We start from the raw sequence: 20689 nt of genomic DNA, 5'->3' as shown, positions 1-20689 counted from the left end.
GACCTATCTACAAAAATTAGTGAGCTATGTCCGACATCATCTTTTCAAAAGACAATCAATGTTTGTAGACCAGGTGGATTGAAAGAATTGATGGTCTTGAAGCCTTTATTGAATTACATCCATCTATAGTTGCATCTCTTATTTGTATCAAAGAAGATGTGACATGGAACTACAAATCTAGAGGTGATGCTTCTGCATATGTGGCAATATGTTGTTCTTTTAAGTTTATCACCACCTTAATCATAGTTAGGAAGTTGTTAGGCTATATAAGACCACTGACAAAAAGTTTGCAAAAAGTTGATCGAGACTTCTCCAAAGCTCGTAAAGATGTGGAAAATTTAAAGAATACTCTTATATCTCTTCGGAGCTCTATTGATACTTCACACACGGAATAGTATAAAGACGCTGTTAGCATAGCTGCAACTACTAGTACAATGCCATCTAAACCAAGAACATGTGGTCAACAAACACAGATTGATAACCATGAAGTAGATGATATAAGTGAATTTTATCGAGTAACTTGTTCGATTCCTTTTCTTGATCACATTCTGATACAGCTAGATTCTTTATTTTCTTTAGAAAATTTAGCATTGCTAGATAGTTTCTCCATTATACCATCAAATTTAATTTCTGACAAGGATTGGAGGAAAAAAGTAAAAGAATTTGTTCGTACATGCCAAAAAGATTTACCAGAACCAAGCTATCTTTATGCTGAGTTGGATATGTGGGAAGTTTACTGGAAAAATCACTCTGATAGTGCTCTTAAAACCATTTCAGATTCACTACAAAAATGTGATGACCATACGTTTCCCAATATTTCCACTATACTTCGAATCCTTTCCACATTACCAGTCACAACATGTACATGCGAAAGATCATTATCAGCTTTAAAGAGAATTAAAACTTCCTTGCGCAATACTATGGAGGATTGTCGTTTAAATGGTATTGTCATGTTGCACATTCATCGAGATATTGAAATTGACTTGAATATTGTTGTAGATAAATTTGCGACTGCATTTCCACGAAAAAATAGAATTTAAAAATATATTGAACTCCCGTATATAGAAACATTTGCTACAAAGTTATACTGATTACATTTATATTTATATAAATAAACTGTATATATATACAGTCACGATCAAAAGTTTGGAACATTTAAAAAATTTTCCTAAAATTTGAAAATTGTGTTTAAATATGTTTTTTTAAATTGAAAATTCTGAGTATTAATAATATATGCATGCATAAGCCTTCTGTCAGAAATACAAGGACTGGTCAGCGGAAGATTGGGAGAATGTAATATTTAGCGACTAATTATTAATTGAACAATTTGGTGGTCGTTCTACAACCGTTAGGCGCCCACCTTGTCAACGATACAACCCCAAATATTTGCTTTTGACTGTAAAACATTGCCTGGTAATTCACCGGACCTCAATCCAATTGAAAACTGCTGGAACTATCTCTAAAACGAAGTCCAGAAACTGCAACCCTCATCTTCAGATGATCTTCAAGAGAAAATTAAGCAGGTACGGACTAAACTTATGACTCCTGAATATTTGAAAAAAGTCATTCATTCTATGCCTACCCGCCTAGCTAATTGTTTGAAAGCTCAAGGATACCATACCAAATATTAAATTCATAAAACCTTTACTTATAATTCAAAGTTATTATTTTTGTCAATTATCATCGCTACTAATATATTTTGATAAAACAAATAAATAATTTAATGAAAACTGTGTTTTTTAATACAATGTTCCAAACTTTTGATCGTCACTGTATATATATATATATATATATATATATATATATATATATATATATATATATATATATATATAGAGAGAGAGAGAGAGAGAGAGAGAGAGAGAGAGAGAGAGAGGGAGAGAGAGAGAGATTTTATTACTATTTGTTATATTTATCTCATAATGTTTTGTTAAAAAAGTTTAAATGTTTTGAGTTTTTTTTATTTTTTATGAAATTTGTTTTTCTTTAGATTTGTTGTCCATTACATTACATTTATTAACTTTTTAAATTTTTGAAGGGTATCTATATCTTAGAAATTTTTTTCCTGGATCCGCCACTGATTAGGATCTCTAATCACTGCTTGAAGTTCATCATTGAATCAAATATCAGCACCTGTTCCTTTAACGGCCGATGCAATTCACAAACTACAGTGTTATTAGTTACTTTTAAGTTTGCATTTGGAATTACTTTAATCCACATTTCTTTTTCTTCTTTTTTACAAAATCAATATACTGAAAGCTTTAAATTATCAGATTTCTTTTTTGCAGATAAATAATTTGTAGTGCAGCCATAAATACAACACTTTTGCCCATATTTTAATATCACTAAAATGGCGACTAAAGTTAAGCGAAATTTAAAATAGGCCCCCAGTCAGATACGCGGTTTGCACGTTGGCTAGGCCTGCAGTATAGATCGCCGTGATACAAATACAATATGTAAATATCAATGTTTATCAAAATTTATCAATCAATTTATAATCAGGATTTGACTCGAATCAGCATAAACATTAACTAATTGTTTTTATTTAGAACATGTATGCAGTGGAATATTGAAAATGTTATAGCTTATGAGAGAAGTGGCAGCTTTAAGTGTTTTAATACAAAAGCCTGGAAGTAAAGAACGTGGGTAGCCGTGGCAGCTGGTTTCTGATTCATTGGATAAAAGTAAAACCATTTCCACACTGCCTACAACAACTTTGTGAATTGTACATGATTAAGAAATTTATCTACTGAAGTCGTTTTATTATTGATACTTTCATCATCAGAACTTTTATCATCAGAACTTTCATCTACACTAAACTCTGATTCTGAGCAAGTAAAATCACTGTACATGCACAAATCCTTTTCTACATTTGTATTCTCGAGATCACTATTATTATTATCATAATCAACATCACTAATGTCAAAATCTATGACAAAAGCTTCTTCAGAAACTAACTTTGTTATAACTTTTTGTGTGTGTTTAGAAGAATAAAAAAATTTTAAAAGTGCCATTATTTATTTTACTTTAAGTTCTGAAAATAAATAAGTTGCATCAAATTACACACACTCACACACACACACACACACATAAAATATATATTTATGTGTGTATATAAGCATGTATTAAGCACACTCAGTAAATAATATAGCATTGTACTCTATATAACCATAAGTAAAATATATAGTTACATTCACAGTAATATTATATTTACTAAAAAATGAAAATAAGAATAATGATATTATAAATGATAATAATAATAACAATATTTTAATCTTTAACCTTATTTTAACAATTAAATGATTTAAATGATAAAAAAAATATATTGATTAAAAAACCTTATCGCATAAAACAATAATAATAATGGACGGGATTTTATACCGTTGAAGCGCAGTGTTGTTCCATAACAACAAATTGTTTTTCTTTATTAGATCAAAAGGTAGAAATAAACAAAAATATAGATGAGTTGTAAGAACAGTACTATGTTAAACTAACATTAAACATTTTTTTCACAACAAGAACAGATTTATAAGTCCTTTAAATTAGTAGTATTCCTTGTCTACTTCTAATAGCGACTTCACCCATAAAATGTCAGCGGTACCCGACTTCATCTACAAAATGTCAACGGTACTCTGAAATAGTAAAGTAGACTTTTTCTACAGCCCTTTTCAACTTTCCTTTATAAAATAATATTGTTTTCAATCGGTGCTCTATTTGCATCGGGGAAGCTTAATTTGTTATTATACAACAACCCAGCGCATGAAAGGGTTAAATAGAACAGTTGTGTTGATGCCCAATTTTAAAGTCAGTTATAATAGATAATAATTATAAGTATAAATAAATTAGTATATACAAAAAATGAAATAGTATGTATATATCAATTCTATCTAGATTGGTGAAGTGGACAATAACGTTAATTTTGATGAAAACAATAATGAATATAACATGAATGATAATATATTTAACGATCCTTTGTATGAAGAAAAAATTTTACCTGATTCTGCAATTACAGTTGGCGGTGCAATAGCACTTATAATGGTTTTTGTTTTGCGGCATAACTTGACGAAACTTGCTTTGGATGATTTGCTTAGCCTATTGCATATTTTTATACCTCATTTATTGTTACCAAAAACTAGATATTTGTTTAACAAAATATTTGGTGTTTGCCAAGGCAAATTGGAACAACATTTCTATTGTAATAAATGCTCTACATGTACTTATTTGGGTACCACTATAAGTGATTTTGATGTTTGTCCAGTTAGTGAAGTTGGTGTACAAAGTTGTTTGAACAGAGATTTTTTTCTTGTGCTGCCACTTGAACATCAGTTACGTGAAATGTTAGAAAATAGTAATTTATTTGATCTTATTCAGTATCATTTTGATCGTGTTAAAAATAATTCCGACAACATTGAGGACATTTATGATAAATCTTCATATAAATCTATTGCAGAACTGCAACAGATAATAAATGTCATTAACATGGAATTGCGATGGAGCAAGTGTTTTCAGATCATCTATAAAAAGTATTTGGCCTTTGCAATGTGTAATTAATGAATTGCCTTTTAACATTCGAAAGAAGCATGTGTTATTAACTGGTTTATGGTTTGGTGCTAAGCCTAAAATAAATACCTTTTTTAAGGTGTTTGTAGAGGAATGTCCAAAATTAGCAAATACAGGTTTTTTGTGGTTTAGTAAGGCTCAGAATAAAAATATAATAAGCAGAGTTTATTGTTTAGTATGTTCTTGTGATTCTGCTGCAAGGTGTGTTTTGCAAAATATTAAAGTAGTAACAGTAATTGTGGACCTCCAGAGCGTGTCTTTGATAATCATTTATACCCCAGCAGAGCTTTAGATGGATTTGTTGATGATGTGAGGTATCTTGTAGAAAATGGAGAAATAAGAAATGGTGTAAAGGGTGCCAGTCCATTAATACTGATTCCTTATTTTAATATAATTGACGGATTTGTTGTGGATTACATGCACTGCATTATGCTAGGAGTTGCAAGACACATGAGCGTCTTTTGGCTTGAAAAGACACGCGAGCCATGGTATATTGGCAATAAAATTAACAACATGAACGATATGCAGCTAAAAATAAAACCACCTAGTAATATTACTAGAGCACCAAGATCTTTTCATAAAAGAGCTCAGTGGAAAGCCTCGGAATGGCGTAACTGGTTGTTATTTTATTCTTTATTTGTTTTACATGATGTTTTACCACAAGTTTATTATAACCATTTTTTGTTACTAGTGGAAAGTATTTACATATTGTTAAGCGAATGTATTAGTCATGCAAACCTCGATCGAGCTGAAAAATTAATTGCATGTGTTTGTGTCTGATTTTAGTACTATATATGCCATTGATTATATGACTTACAATATTCATTTGTTACAGCATATTTCTTCTACTGTTCGTGAGTGGGGTCCATTATGGGACATTTCTAACTTTATGTTTGAAAACAGCAATGGTTTTTTGTTGCACCTTTTTAAAGATACACGAAGTGTACCACTTCAGATATGTCGTACTTTCACTCTATACAGAAACTTGCCAATTATAGGTGCCAAATATTTAAATACTGTTCCAGAATCCGTTTTGAAGTTTTTTGATCAATGTTTATCTAGAACAAATACACCAGAAAAATCTGCTTGCATTACAGAAAATGTAAAACTCTTTGGTGCCCCCAAAGTATAAGTTTCTAACCACTGCTGAAAAACGAGCTTTAGAGAAAATTTTGTCGAATGAAGTTCCAGATCAGTTAGCTTTTTTCGAAAGAGCAATTGTCAATGGCCAAATGGTGCTTAGTCAGCAGTATGTTAGGAGTTGTAGTAGATATAATTACTGCGTAGTTGTAAGAGATAATATACTGTGTCTTGTTAGCTCATTTATTATTGTTAACAATGAATGTTATGTATTCTTGATTAAACTCGCTACAGGGAGATGTGCATTTCTATCTCATAATGCTATATGTAGACATATTATGACAACTACTGGTTCTAACAGTAATACTTTGGATGCCATGATTGCTAATGAAATTCAGCAAGAGTGTTTATTTTTACCTTTAAATGTATTTTCTCATGTAACATCGTATGTGTACTTTCTGCCCAATCAATGGGAAATTGACTAATTAGTTCTTTGCATTTGGTTTAATCTGGTTGTATAAATATGTTGTTTTATTTATTTGAATTTTAATTATATTTGTTTTTATTATGCATCATTATCATATTCCAGCTTTTGTCAGTAGTATTTAAAAGTTTGAGGTTTGTTGAGTTTGTAACTATGTTTGTTAAAACTATTTCAATTTTTTTTTTTTCATTAATATTGTATTATTTATAATGTATCAATTTCTCTATAATCATTTTCTTTAATTATTAGACCTGTTATAGTTATTAATAATATAAGTAACATTGATATCATTTATTTGCATTCAATAATGTATATTGTTTTGCACAGTGCTGTGCCAGGTAGTTGTTGATCTAACACCCCCCATCCCCTGGTTAGTTTTGGGCCCTAACCCTACACTATGTGTTGAAAAGTTGAGAAACCAATGAAAACGCCTATTTCATAATTTTAGAATTTCTCAAAAAGTTTAGGGCGGGTCTAGGCATGGCACTCATTCTGCTCTAGATACCTGGGACCCTATATCTTCACATTAAAATGAAATATCAGACTAAATAAACAAATTGATAGATAAACAAATTAATGTTTAAATCTGAATTATATTCATAGAGAATTTAACCTTAGAATTGGATAGTTTTAATTATTTGAGGCATCTCACGGAAATTTCTTTGCAAGGCGCTTGAAGGTACCAAGTTATAGTTTCTAGCTCTAGTCTTCTTCGACTTGGTACCTTTCTCTGTGAGGCACCTCATTTATGTTTAAGAGCAAAAGAAAAAGTAGTTTTACTTTGCTCTTAAACATAAAAAAAGTAATTTGGCAAAAAAAGAAATTTTTTTATTTAATAAACTCGTTATTTTAAGTTATCAATTTTTAGTAAATTGCATAGGCAACATTGTTTAAGTTTCTTTTTTTAATGCATTTTTTGGGTTATGTTTACATTTTTACAAAACTAAGCGCCTCTGCCGTAATGGTTCATTTTGTAAGTATACTAAAACATTTTTTTCCAATTTCAAGCCTTAATATATTAATAGGCCTTAGGTATCACATAACTTTCTTTGCATTTTTAGACTCAATACCTTTGATAATTTCAAATCCTAAAAGAAAAATTGTGTGCAACACTTCGCCGCTAGAATTAACTCCGATTAAAAATTGACAAAAGTGATTGATTTTGTACTTTTGAACTATGATAATTAGCCAACCGCACAGTGTCACGCAACTTTTTTATATTTTTTGGAGAGAGCTTTTGGGTTACGTCTGATATAACTACAAAAGCTATGTGCAACTTTTTGCCTTGCCAAAAAAATGGGTTCAAAGGTGGCAAAAACTAAATTTCTAAAAATTTTTAAAAAAATCTCAAAAATTTAAGCCCAGATTCCGAGTGAACGAAACATTTTTGAAAATTTTTTTTTTCCCCAACAGGTTTTTTCTATATTCTGATCAATATATAAAAAATTCAAGCAATTTGGAGGAGGTCACTTCCACAGTTTCAGGAATTTGCCTGATTCTTAGAAAAAACGGCTCTTAGTGAGAAGAGAGTTATTGAACTAAAAAAACAAAACAAAAGTGAACATACTAATACATACTTCAAGAAAGAGCATTATAATAGACCAGTCGTCAAATCGTTAAAAGTATGTGCTCAGTACAGGGAATTGTTTACCAAGCGTTGGTGCATAAAAGTCGCAGATGGAGATAATTGTTTTAGCTTGAACAATGGCAAAATAGTTATTGTGCAGAATATTGTCAAAACAGCTGAGCAGTCCTTTATTTTGTATAAACAGTTTGTAAAACTTGACAATTTATTTACATACCCATGCAGTTTTATAAAGGTGGACATTTTTAAAGTTTCGCGTCTAGAAAACGAATTGCTATGCTGTTCCCCAATGGAAATTAAAAGAAAATATGTTTGCCTACCTATTGATAATGAATATGCTGTCATTCCCATAATGCAATTTTAACATTTGTTCAACGAAAAAATTTTCAATTGAAAATAGTATTTCTTATAGTTACATAGTGAACATTAACTGTACTTTGTGCATTTTCAAAGTCAATTTGTTAAAGTAAACATTTTAACAAAAAAATTCAATTGGAATAAATACTTTAAAACTATATAATGTTGAACTTTGTTTTTAGATTATTCATTAGTGCAGATAATACTATTTTTAAATAAATTATTGCATGTAATATTGCTTTTAAATGATTTTAGCATGTAATAATATATTTATATATTTAAAACAAAGTCAATGTGTTAAAGTAAACAATTTACTGCAATAAATCAATTAAAATAAATACCTAAAAACTAATGTTGAATATTGTTTTGATATATTATAATTATAATGTTTTTAGATAAATAATTAGTGTAAATTATACTGTTTTTAGATATAAACATCATAAACGTAAGTAATGACTGTTTATATAATATATATATATATATATATATATATATATATATATATATATATATATATATATATATATATATATATATATATATATTCTTGTTGGAAAAGTGTAAATTGAATTTTTAACATTATTTTACTACAAAACAATGAGAAAACTAATTTTATGTTAATGTGACTTTATAATGTTATTCACTTTCCAGGATGGCTATGGAAAAGTATGCTATTGTTGCCTTCCTGGAGGAGGATGATGCTGTTGCAGTTGTGCCTGCAGCTTGGCTGATTAACAGAGAGTTGTTTTATTGGCCTTTATATACCAGTCAAGAAAGAAAAAACAAAGCAGCAATAAATTGTGAAATACCAACTGAAAACTGGTCTAAACATTCTTGTCGAATTTTAGGGACAAAAGGCAAGTGTTTATCATTTACAATTACATTTTGATAAAAGCATGCAAACTTAAATGGGTATTGTGCACAAATGTCTAATGTATATTACTGGCTTATTATAATATTGCTTTCCTGAATATTAAATACTTTATGTTTACTTGTTTTATGTTTCTAGATATCTTTATTTTCTTTTCCTGACTTTAATAGGAAGAATGATTAATATGTCAGCAGGGATATTCAAAATCAACTATTTGTTTAAAGTTTACTACAATTTTTCTCACAGATTCATATGCAAAGGCCAGATCCGAACTTAGTAAAGCTACAATTACATCAGATCTACAGAGTGATTCAATTGATTCGAGACTACGAACAAAACGGTAAATTTATCTTATATAGACAATATATATATTTATTTGGGCCCTGCAAATTGGCATTTTTTAAAATTGAATCTCGAACCAAAGCAGGTTGTGATTCACGAATCGAATCACAAATCGAATCAGAAATTTAAGGAAATCTGAGTTGATAAATTTTTTTAAATATATATTTCAAAAAAATATATAACAACACTTTTTTGCTTCTTAAGAAAAAAGCTTAACCAGGGCATATACATATACATATACATATACATATACATATACATATACATATACATATACATATACATATACATATACATATACATATACATATACATATACATATACATATACATATATATGGCTCTACTGCAGTTTCTCCCCCCCCCCCCCCTTTTTTTATGATTAATTATGATAGAGAATTTTATGCTGATTCAGAAAAATATAAAAACATAGGCCTGAAAATCAACGGAAAGTGCTCTAATTCGAAGTCAAAGTTGTAAAAAATCCCACTAAAAACCCTAATATTCGCCATTTTTTTTCAAAACGCTTTCATTTTTAACGAAAACTAATTACCGTTACATTGCGCAATAAACAGAGCTGGTTTCCATCAGCCTTTACATTACTGTTTTAAAGTATTATAACGAAATTGTTATAACGAAATAAAATTAATGGAAGATTTCAAATAAAGGTTGAACGTAGAATTTGAGAATGCAGACAAACTGATGAATAATTATTATTGTATCGTACGCTGGTTTTTTTATTAAAAAAAAAATGGTTTAAAGGTTACTATTTCTAAATTTTACATGTGATAAAACAACAATGAACTAAGTTTCAAAAGTTCTTCTTTTAGGAAAAAAAAACTGTTGATTTCTTTTTTAAAATTTATTACAAAAGTACATTACTTGCAATATAGTTTATTCTCTAGTAAATCAAAAAACGGCTATTTTCATTGCCACAAAAACTTGCGCAAGATAAACATACTTTAACAACTTTTTTAACGTAAAAACCATGCTATTAATGTATTGCTTTTGTCAGCAAAAAGATCATTAACTTATTAGTTTCAAAATGGCGAATATTAGGGTTTTTAGTGGGATTTTTTTACAACTTTGACTTCGAATTAGAGCACTTTCCGTTGATTTTCAGGCCTATGTTTTTATATTTTTCTGAATCAGCATAAAATTCTCTATCATGATCAATCATAAAAAAAGGGGGGGGGGGGGAGAAACTGCAGTAGCGCCCATATATATATATATATATATATATATATATATATATATATATATATATATATATATATACACATATATATTAATTATGTATTAATATAGTGATGAGTATTCTGACAAGGATTTTCAGCAACTTCTTAAACAGAAACAACCCCATTGCCAAATATCTAAGAAAAGTAAAGGTTCTGCAGAAGGGAGCAACAGCGAGTCAAAAAAGAAATCTCACGAACCAACTCCTACAGCACCTCCATTTCCTGTGTCTAGTCAATGCTCTTTAACACCTCTGTCTCCAGTAGTCAATGAGCAAGCCATAACAGAATCAACTTCACAGCCTCTCCCTGTAGCCATTGAACGAGGTTCTTTCTTATCTACACCACATGTAGCTAGTCAACAGTCTGCAACATCTACAACTGTGGCTTGTCAACAATCTGCAACACCTGCAACCGTGGCTAGTATATTTACTCTTCTAGTTGAACTGAAAGGCAAAGAACTAATCTTCAGAAGCAGACCAACCACAGCACAACTATGTTGCAGACTTTGTCACAAGGTGGGATACAAGAAGATGGAAACATTTTTGAAGCTCTTGATCTTCCTGTGTGTGACCTGAAACAGCTGCAGCAGCTTAAAGATATTATTACTAGAGACAATCTTGTATTTAATAAACTTGTAAGTACTTTATAATAAATTTCTCTAAATAATTTGATGTATCGACAACATATTATCTATCAAAAGCATGCAAGAGTTTTGGATTTTTTTGAATTAAGCAATAATTCACAATTTACAGTTGAATTTAATCTTAGTTCTAGTTTTTCTTCATTTTAAGGCCCGTACCATAGAGGGGGTTTGTTGTTTGCTAATCAAAACGGCCGTTTTTTTCAAAAAATGACTCCCTCTCCTAAAAAATGTCATGGTAAGAGCCTGATTTGAGTTACAGTTTTTATTGATTTTTATGGTATTGCTAAAATACAAATGAAATAATCAATAATTTTAATTAAATTTCGACGGCTTTATGTTTAGGTGCATGGTGTTGCTTCAAAGGGTGGTCAGGATCTGAAGGAAGCCATCAAAAGGAGGTTTTCCTCTCTAATGGAAAATGACGTTAGTAAAATATTTGAATTGGTCCGGACTTGGTGAAAATGAAAAGAAACCCTTTCGTGACTTGAAATGCCGAAAAGTTCTGGAAAGTAAGCGAAACTTGATTTTTTTTAAATATCGTTCACTTATAATTTAGCACATTAACTTCAGAAACAGTTGATCAATCCATAAAAACTACTTATTCTATTTGATAAAGAGATTTTAATTACTAGAAATATTTAGTGTATAAAAAATATTTTATTTAGTAATATTAAGTATACTATTATAATGTGAACAAAGTCTTAACATAACTGTATTATTTTATGATGAACTTTTGCAGGAGCGTTACAAAGAAATCCACCTACGAAAGGTGCATCAGAAAGTGATGTGCAGAAAGCTGTGGTCCACTATTTAGCAGGAGCTGCTGATCGAAATGGGGGTAGAAAACAAAGAGCAATTCGACAATCTATCAAGAAAACTCGCTTGGAACATCGTGAACTAATGCCTACATCTTCATCGGCAGTCTTAGAACAACCTATTGTAGCGCCTATAGGCGATGAAGTTCTATAGAACTTCAGCGGAAGTTTCATTGCATCATTTGTCATATTTGTACTCAGACGACTTTCAAAATTAGTTATGTTTAATGCTGTTACTTTTTAGTTCCTTCAGAAAAGTTTTATACGTTGTTTCTTATATTCATAACATAGTTTTATTTATCGTGTGTTACTGTTACAGTTTTTTATATTATAGCTATGTTTTTATTATGTACATGTGATAAGGGAATCTATTTCCTTATATATGGTTTTATGTTACTTTACAAATTGTTTAAACTGGTTTGTTGTGTGATTTTAAAAGATGTATATTAAAGCTCCTTTGGTTTTTATTAAAGCTCCTTGAGTAGACACGTGTTAAGCTTGCTCTAAGTCATTTATGGACCTGGGTTTAACTACGGCTTTGCCGTTTGCGGACCGCTGATATGCCATCACTGGCTTACTAGTAGCGGACCACTGAAACGCCAGCACTGCGCCTGAGCTGGTAAGCCAGTGCCGGACCATGACAAAGCCAGTGAGCAAATCGGCGCTGGCCCAGCTCAGGTCAGCCGGATGAGGGCCACCTCCGCAGCCTGCGCTGGGCCATTGCCGGACCGGTTTATTGTTGCTGGTTTGTTAGTTGCCCAAAGAGAGGTATATGATGGAATTCACAATGTTGGTGGAGTTTGCAATGTTGAAATAACCAACCATGAATAAAATTGTAAATATGTCTCATTCACATTACAAAGATTCATTGAAACGAAAGAGAGAAGAACAGATGCAAGAAGAAAAAGAAAGTATTGATAAAAGAGTAGCTGTGCAGAAAATCAAGGAATTAAATGCTAAAAAAACAAAGCTAAATCAATATCATCAGGAAGATATAAGCGAGATTGAAGCTGAAATAAAAATGCTTTCACGCGAAATGGAATGAACAGATTTACGTTTTTTTGATTACATAGATTTGAATTATTTTTACTTCCTTAAATTTAAAAATGATTTTTAATCTAAAACAAATCATTTTTGAAAAACAAAAAAAACATTTTTTTTTTAATTTAAAACCTTTACTTTTTAAAATTTTTATATATGTGTGTGTTAATTCTTTTGAAAGTTTAAGATAATTCTTTTAAAGATTTCTATTTTCATTAGCTTAATAATAGATTTTGCCCCATCCAATACATCTTTTTTAATAAAGTTTTGCATGACAGATCTTGTTAGTTTTTCTAGTTCTTGGTTAAAGGAAAGGTGCTAACGGAGAACCTGACTGAAAAAGTCTTAAGAAAGGCTCTGCAATTGAAGCCAAATGCTGAAAAAATGAAATTTTAAAAGGCATCAAAAGATCATTGACAGCGTCAGTAACAATATTTACAGTGTAATTGTTTGGTAGTTTAGACTGTTTAACATACAACTTCACATTATCGTAAATATCTAAAGCTCTCGGACATACAGATACATTTTCAACCCATCATGTTGAACAAAATTTCTTCGGAATATCACTTGCACAAATTAATTGATAATCTGCCCTACCTGCTTGAAATGCACCATGTATAACATGTAGGCCACATGACCCCATTTCAAGAATAGATGTTTCAAATTTTTTACCGAATTCATCACTAAGTATATCAAAAAACTTCCAATTTACATTTGGTCCATCCATATATTTTTGTAAAATTTTAGCTTGGAGATTTTCATTTAGGACATTTGTAAAACCTTTGTACTATCATAAGCAGTTGCATGGCGAAGAAACACACACGAAAAGTATCTGGTAGTCACTTGGTTACGCATCACATCCCAATATCAAATGCAAATATCGATTTGGCTTTTTTGAACAACTTCATTTAAAGATTCATCAAAACATACAACAATGTGGTTAGAGTTAAAAACAGCTTTTAAAACTAGATCATGAAAATACGGGGCAAGTCCGTGTGTAATGTTATAGGCCACTTCAGTTTTCCCAACAGTCATTTTTTTAGCAATATATCTGTCAGAAAACATACGCTGAAATAGAAGTCAAATTTTGGAACATGATATGTATGAAAAATGTTGCTGAGTTACGTATAGCGCCTAAAGTATTTTAGAACGTGTTAGATCATATTGAGCCATAAATAGAGAGAAAGGTGGTACTACTGTGCTGGAAGAAGTTGTTGAAACGATTGATACTAGTTGAGAAGAATTTAGAAATGAATCAGTAACTAATGAAATTGATGAAGCAGATGCTTTTGATGCTGTATTTTTCTGTGACATATTACTGTTAAAATAATCTAGTACTTTTGGTTGACTTTTTAAATATATGTTTTTTAAATGCTTGCCACTTTTTTCATTGCTTCTAACTGCCATTATACCCATATTACTTAGAGAAAATGTTTTTCCACATACACTACACAAAGCCTTTGTTTTATCATCGGTTCTCTTTAGCCAACCCCATGATGGATGGAATTCATGATTGATCCAGCAATTGTCAAAATAAGTTAGTTTAGACATTATTGTTACTATTTTTTAACTATTTACCTGGAAAAAGTCTACACTACATAAACATACAGTTACAAATAACAATAACAAAAAAAGTATTAAAAAAAATTAAATTTTTCTTTCCATCTATTATTCACCTCCCCAAGGCCAAGGGGGCCATTTCAGTCAAGGAGGCTACTCATTTTTTTTTAATTTAATTTTCCCTGACTTTTGGCAAAAAAAGTAAAAACCCCTGACTTTTCACTGATTTCACTGACTAAAATGCTTTTCCCTGACTTTTCCCTGATTGCCCTGATTTCCAGTTGGCTGGCCACCCTGTGTTGGTGATTATGTTGTGGGGAAATTTTGTCATAAGGGTGATTTTCTCGGTAATTTTGTTGTAGTATCAAAATATTTCCTAAAAACTGTTAAAATTTGAAATTTTCAAAGCAGTGCTTTTCCCGGATTTATTAAAAATATATGTTATTGGCGTTTAGCAGCAAATAACAAAACTAAATCTAACTCTGCATATACTTTACTCTCAGTCGAGGTAGCTAATCTCTAAAGAAAGACAAAGCAGGTCTAAGCTACAGTAAAGCTTAGAGCCAATAACTACCTTTTCTATAGTTGTGGGACAATATACAGAGTTCCTAAGAACTATGGCCCACATAGGTTTGACACCTTGCCACTACCCTGGCCCTATAGAAAGGGCTGGAAACTGTAAATCTTTAGAGATTAGCTACCTCAACTGAGAGTGAAGTATTAGCAGAGTTAGATTTAGTTTTGTTATTTGCTGCTAAACGCCAATAACAATATAAAAGATATACCAATTTCTTCCTTTAAAGTGGTTTTTCTAACCACTTTTGGCAAAGGGAACTTTTCCTCATAAAGATTAATAAACATAATCACCACATTGCTGTTAGTTTTTGGACCCAGTATTAATGTTTTCACCTTAGGAATAAATGTTATAAAAAAGAATTTATTTTCTTTTTCAGGAATTTCTTATTCCTCTTCATGACTAGCTCGTATCCATTAAGGGTCTGCATTCGATTGATGAAACTTCAAGAAACTTCAGAACTTCATGCAAAAAATATTTCAAACTATGACATTACAAAGCTTTTGAATCTTTTTTATTATCTGTTTTCACTGAAACAGCTAAATTTTACTGCCATAGTTAGTATAATAAAGGTCATTATTCTCTGGTATTATTTTAAAAATCTGATTTCAGATACAAAAAACTGATAGAATTTCTTTACTTTTTTGAATAGTTCTATTTGAAACAAATGTTTCTAAAAAATTAAAACTGACACTTAAAATGTTTTTTTCAAAAGTTTTTTAATTTTTCTTAATGCAGATGCTTAGTGTTTCCTAATAAGGCTCAATAAATTTGACCTATCACTACAACTGAACAGGTTATAGCACAAAAGAAAGCAAAAACCGGCAGTTGTTAGTGATATTTTAACAAAATTTGATCTGTGTTTTTATTATCAAGTTGGAGAGGAACTAGTGTCTATTGGAGCTACTCTTGGAAATGGATTGGATTCAGTTTGGCTAAACCTAATAGTCAATTGAGGACGAGTTACGGGGCCCAATTCCACAGTTTGCTATTTAGAATTAGTTTTTATATAAGAAAAGTCTCGGTAAAGATGAATACAAATTTTATTTGAACTCAAATAAATGCTGACATATTTGTTACGAAATAAGCTTTAGAAGTTTTACAGTATATAATGAGTAATGTTCGAATATATGATCAAGGTTTTCTGGGCCTCATTCTAAGTGGGGTTAAAATAATGAAAGTGCTGAGCATGTGGATCAATTTAATAAAACTCTTTTCACTTGTAAATCAAATTTACAGTTTTTGTAACTAGAAATAAGTAATATTATTTTGCTCATTATCTCGGGTATTTCAAAGAGAATTGGTTGAAATTAGAGTACTAAGCTGAAAAATGTTTTCACATATTTGCTTTTGAATTAATCATAATGATCAGTGATGTTAAGGGCTGAAGGCCTTACGAGCCAAGATTGCATATGTTAAAAATTTTTTGACCTAAATATTCAAAAACAAAATTTCAAATAATCAGATATCAGAAAAGGAATTTTTACTCGCAAAAATGGTGTTTATATTAAAAAACTTGTAAGAAGTTGCTGCCTTCGCCTGTCTCGATTTTGATCCCCATCTTCAGGATCGGGTTCGTTGGGAACTATTCTTTGTTGACCAATAAGTACTGGTAGTTGAGGTCCTTCTTCAAGCTCTTCTCCAGAATCGCCAAACTTTATTGCAAGGTTGTGCAAAATTCCGGCACAAATAATGAATTTTGACACTTCTGGCATGTCTCTCAACCGAATTCCAGTTGATAGAGAGTAAAAGCGTTTTTTCCAAACTCCGAAACTTCTTTCAACAACATTTCTGGTGTTTGAATGAGCCTCATTGAAACGCTTTTTAGCCCCCTCTGGTGCACCAGGAAATGGAGTGATTAGCCATTGACGGAGTGGGTAGGCAGCATCGCCAATGAGAACAGCTCCAGGGAATGGCCGGTTACCTTGACTTTCAAAACTTTCCCAGAGAGAGCTTTCTTGTAAAACTCTGCTGTCGTGACATCTGCCAGTGTGATTGGCATTGAGGTAGTAAAAACTCAGATCAGGTCCTGCAACTGCTAACACCTTGATGGAATGGTCATGGTGCCTGTTCACAAACTGGAGCTCGTCTTGCAAAGGAGGACCTACACGTACATGTGTGCCATCTAGGCAGCCTGCAGTTGCAGGAAATCCTCCAATGGAATAGAACTCTGCTGCCAGTTTTGAACAATCACCCGGCCAGCGAATTACTTCTTGCTTCAGTGTAATCACAGCATTGGCCACACGGTGAACAACTCTAAATATTGTTTCAGTACTGGGTCCCTGAACATCACGTAACAAATGGTAAAAAGCGTTTGTACCGAGAAACTGGCAAAAGAGCAAAATCTGAAAAAAAGATAATTTATAAATTTTTGGATTTTTTTATTTCATTTTTCCAAAAAACTTTGCATGAAATTTACCAAAATCTATTTGCAAACTATTATTGATTTCTAGTGATTGATGTTTATTTTAATTTTTAATTTTTTTAGTTTAAGATAGAGGTGTGTCTGGGGTCGGCCAAAAATGAACCGAACTCAGTGGTCCGCCTAATCGCAGAGCCTGGTCTATTTTCAGCAGACTTATGTGTCTGAGTGAAGGCTGGCGTTTGATCTTTTCTAAAATTTACCAAATAAAATCCAGGCCCAGAAAACAAACTCTTTCAGGCTTAATAGCCTCAAAATGTAATACTACTTAAGTTTCATTAAGAGCTAAGTCAGCTTACATTAAGTTAAGCTAATTTAAATGCTAACCCTGAATATAACATAGTCAGCCTAAAGTGTAGCTGGTGTACAAACAAAGCTTTTTAAAATTATTTTAGTTATTAGATAATTTTAATTAGATTTAGTTGCTTATTAAAAAGGTTTCAAAATATACTTAGTAACGGTGAAGTTTGTAAAAATTGTATCCTCCATTACCCAATATATAGAATAGGGTTATTGATGTTTGGACAACAACCATAATCTCAATCTAAAGTTGGTAAAATTAAAACCTTTAAATTGAGCTCATGACTTCTCTTTCCAAAAGCAAAAGAATTAGATCATTAAAAGCAATCGGAGTAGCGAGCTAATAAATTTTGGACTTTTTGAAAATAAGATTGCCATAATGTTTTTTAATTTTTAAACAGTATTTTTCTTAGAAAATTTAAACTTTTGTGCTAAATATCTAGAAAAATATAACAGTTTCTTATAGTAGAAATTATGCTTGAAAATTGTTACCAAGGTGTCTTAAAATTGTCGGCAAGATCCATAAATTATTTCATCTGATTCTTTTTGAAATACCCAGTAAGTGTAGGCTTTTTATTAAATGGTTGAAAGATTTTGGTGGTGAGAGGCCCATAGATTATGTCATGAAAGTAGAGTTAGGTTTAGAGGTGGGTCTGAGCCTAGGTTCAAGTTAGGCTAGCAACATATTCATTCAAACATTATTTTCTAGGCTTGACAGCCTAAATTTTGCCAGGCTTGGCTCAGGTTCGGATTTATACAGGCTCAACCTACCTCTAGTTATGTTGGGGCCCAAGTTGCAATTGGCTGTATTAAAAGTACCTGCTGGCGTGATTTCGCTTTGTCCTGTGCTGCAGTTGTGGCGATAGCCTTTCCTCTAGAAAATCAACTGCTTCAACGGGAATTCGATATCTTTGACGAAAAACCTTTTCAGATGTATCTTCTGAGAAGTCCCTAGGATTGAACTGGAAAAATAAATGAAAGTATTAAATTTATAGGAATTATTTCTGTTGACTACATACTTGACACAAGTTAGCCATATTTAAACTACTATCTCTGTGGGTACCTTAACTTCATTTCAATTTTTACCATTTTCAAGTTTGAAAGATTTTACTAATTTAGGCAGTGCAGTCATAGTAGCGGAAAGCTTTTACTATAGAAAATTAGCTTTTATGTATACAAAATTTTTGCTGAATTTTTAGACTGGCAAAAATCTTGATAACTGCTGTGTTGGGCTTTCTGTTGAATACAGAGTTGGGCTGAGAAAACCTAGCCTAATTCCTGAAATGAAGAATACTTCCTAGGAAAAATTTATTTTTTGAATTTTTTTTTTCGGTTTGCTGCTGTAGATACTGTAGGCTGAAAAACACTTACTTTGGTACTAAAACATGTTCAATGATTTTTATATGTGGCTAAGCCTCAATAGGCTAGAGTTAGGCCTGACCTCAACCCTAGCCAAAGACCTCAAGCCTTAATAAAGCCCGAATGCAAAAATATCATTCTGACCCAACACAAATGCTAGATGCAGATAGAATGAAGATATTTGTCAACTGGTAAGCAATCACTGTCATTTTCTTGAAATTTTTGGTATGTCCAAGGGGCGCAGACTTTTTGTCATGGGGCCAAATTAGGTTCTATCAGTTGAGAGTAATGAACTTTTTAGCTTTTGGTTACCATAGGTAATAAAAGAATGTAACAACAAAATAATAAAAAATTAGGCCAAAATTGTTGGGACCTTAACAACACCAATATTTTACCTGTCTGATTCTTCTAGGTGTGGCGCTTGGCATTAATTCTTCTAGGATTGCCTGTTCAAGGTCACTGTCGGAACATACATCTAGATCCATGTTCTTAAAATAAAAATGAATGTAAAAATAGGGGATGTCCTCACAGAGTGGAACAAATTAATCAAAACAATCAAACCCAAATTATTGATCTTATGCAAATTTAAGTTTTAACGTTTAAATTTCTGACATAAACTATTGTAAAATTTTAAATGTTTAATATTTTTAAAAACTCAGTGAAAATGAAAATTTACAGTGAAAAAACTAATAAGAAATGTTAAATCAATGTCACCCTAAGTAAAAGATAATGATGACAATTTCTAAGTCTTAAATTTTTTTTATTTTTCAATAAAAATAATATAATGTAAACCAATTATACTTTTACCTTGAATCTCAAATGGCAAAGAATAAACTTTGTTTTATTAGTATTATCTTCTGTTAAAAAAGTTAGAGGACGCCACTTACCTTCTAATACTTAATCAAAACAAAAAAAAACATATAGATATTGCACAACGCCATATATCATTACGACAAAAATTTGAACTAACGCTGGACTTTTTGTCGTACAGTTTTGAGCGTGACTTACGATGCTTCCAGCGTAAGTTACGCCAAAAAAGTTTTATGAAATCGATTTTTTTGTTTTTACGCTAGAAACTGCGTAAATCACGAGCGTAACACGTTTATAACATTGACTACTGTTGATGTTATTTTTTTGGATTTTGCCAGGGCATTTGACACAGTACCACATAAAAGATTGTTGCTTAAACTTACAGCTTATGGAATATCTGGTCTGACAATACAATGGATTGCAGCATTCTTAAAAGAAAGAAAACAAAGAGTTGTGATAGGCGAAAATGTATCCTCTTGAGCAGAAATTACCAGTGGTGTGCCACAAGGGTCAGTAATTGGACCACTCTTATTTGTACTATTTATAAACGATTTGCCTGTTACTTTAAAAAATCTAACAAAGCTATATGCTGACGACACCAAAATTATGAATGAAATGCTTTCCAGTGCATCAACTCTTTCTTTGCAA

At 31.4% G+C, this 20689-nt stretch overlaps 1 protein-coding gene and 4 pseudogenes across 1 annotated transcript; all 5 read left to right on the top strand.

The window, feature by feature from the left end:
* Positions 1–26: 26 nt before the first annotated feature.
* Positions 27–1065, top strand: LOC149883304 (52 kDa repressor of the inhibitor of the protein kinase-like; annotated as a pseudogene).
* A 1522-nt stretch (positions 1066–2587) lies between these two features.
* On the top strand, positions 2588–4715 carry LOC149883303 (uncharacterized; annotated as a pseudogene).
* A 603-nt stretch (positions 4716–5318) lies between these two features.
* LOC149883302 (uncharacterized) lies at positions 5319–6208 on the top strand (annotated as a pseudogene).
* Positions 6209–8720: 2512 nt separating this feature from the next.
* Positions 8721–10964, top strand: LOC149883301 (uncharacterized). The gene is made up of 4 exons (XM_090101052.1): positions 8721–8923; positions 9184–9277; positions 10588–10864; positions 10956–10964. The coding sequence occupies exons 1-4, from the start codon at positions 8725–8727 to the stop codon at positions 10962–10964; spliced, it is 579 nt and encodes a 192-aa protein (XP_089957178.1). The 5' UTR covers positions 8721–8724.
* Positions 10848–12193, top strand: LOC145195997 (uncharacterized; annotated as a pseudogene).
* Positions 12194–20689: the final 8496 nt, after the last annotated feature.

The sequence above is a fragment of the Hydra viridissima genome, unplaced genomic scaffold (assembly GCF_058129835.1).
Source record: "Hydra viridissima isolate aposymbiotic clone 2 unplaced genomic scaffold, HvirCarnegie_v1 scaffold_10, whole genome shotgun sequence".
Lineage (NCBI taxonomy): Eukaryota > Metazoa > Cnidaria > Hydrozoa > Anthoathecata > Hydridae > Hydra > Hydra viridissima.
This window is presented reverse-complemented; position numbering and strand designations above follow the sequence as displayed.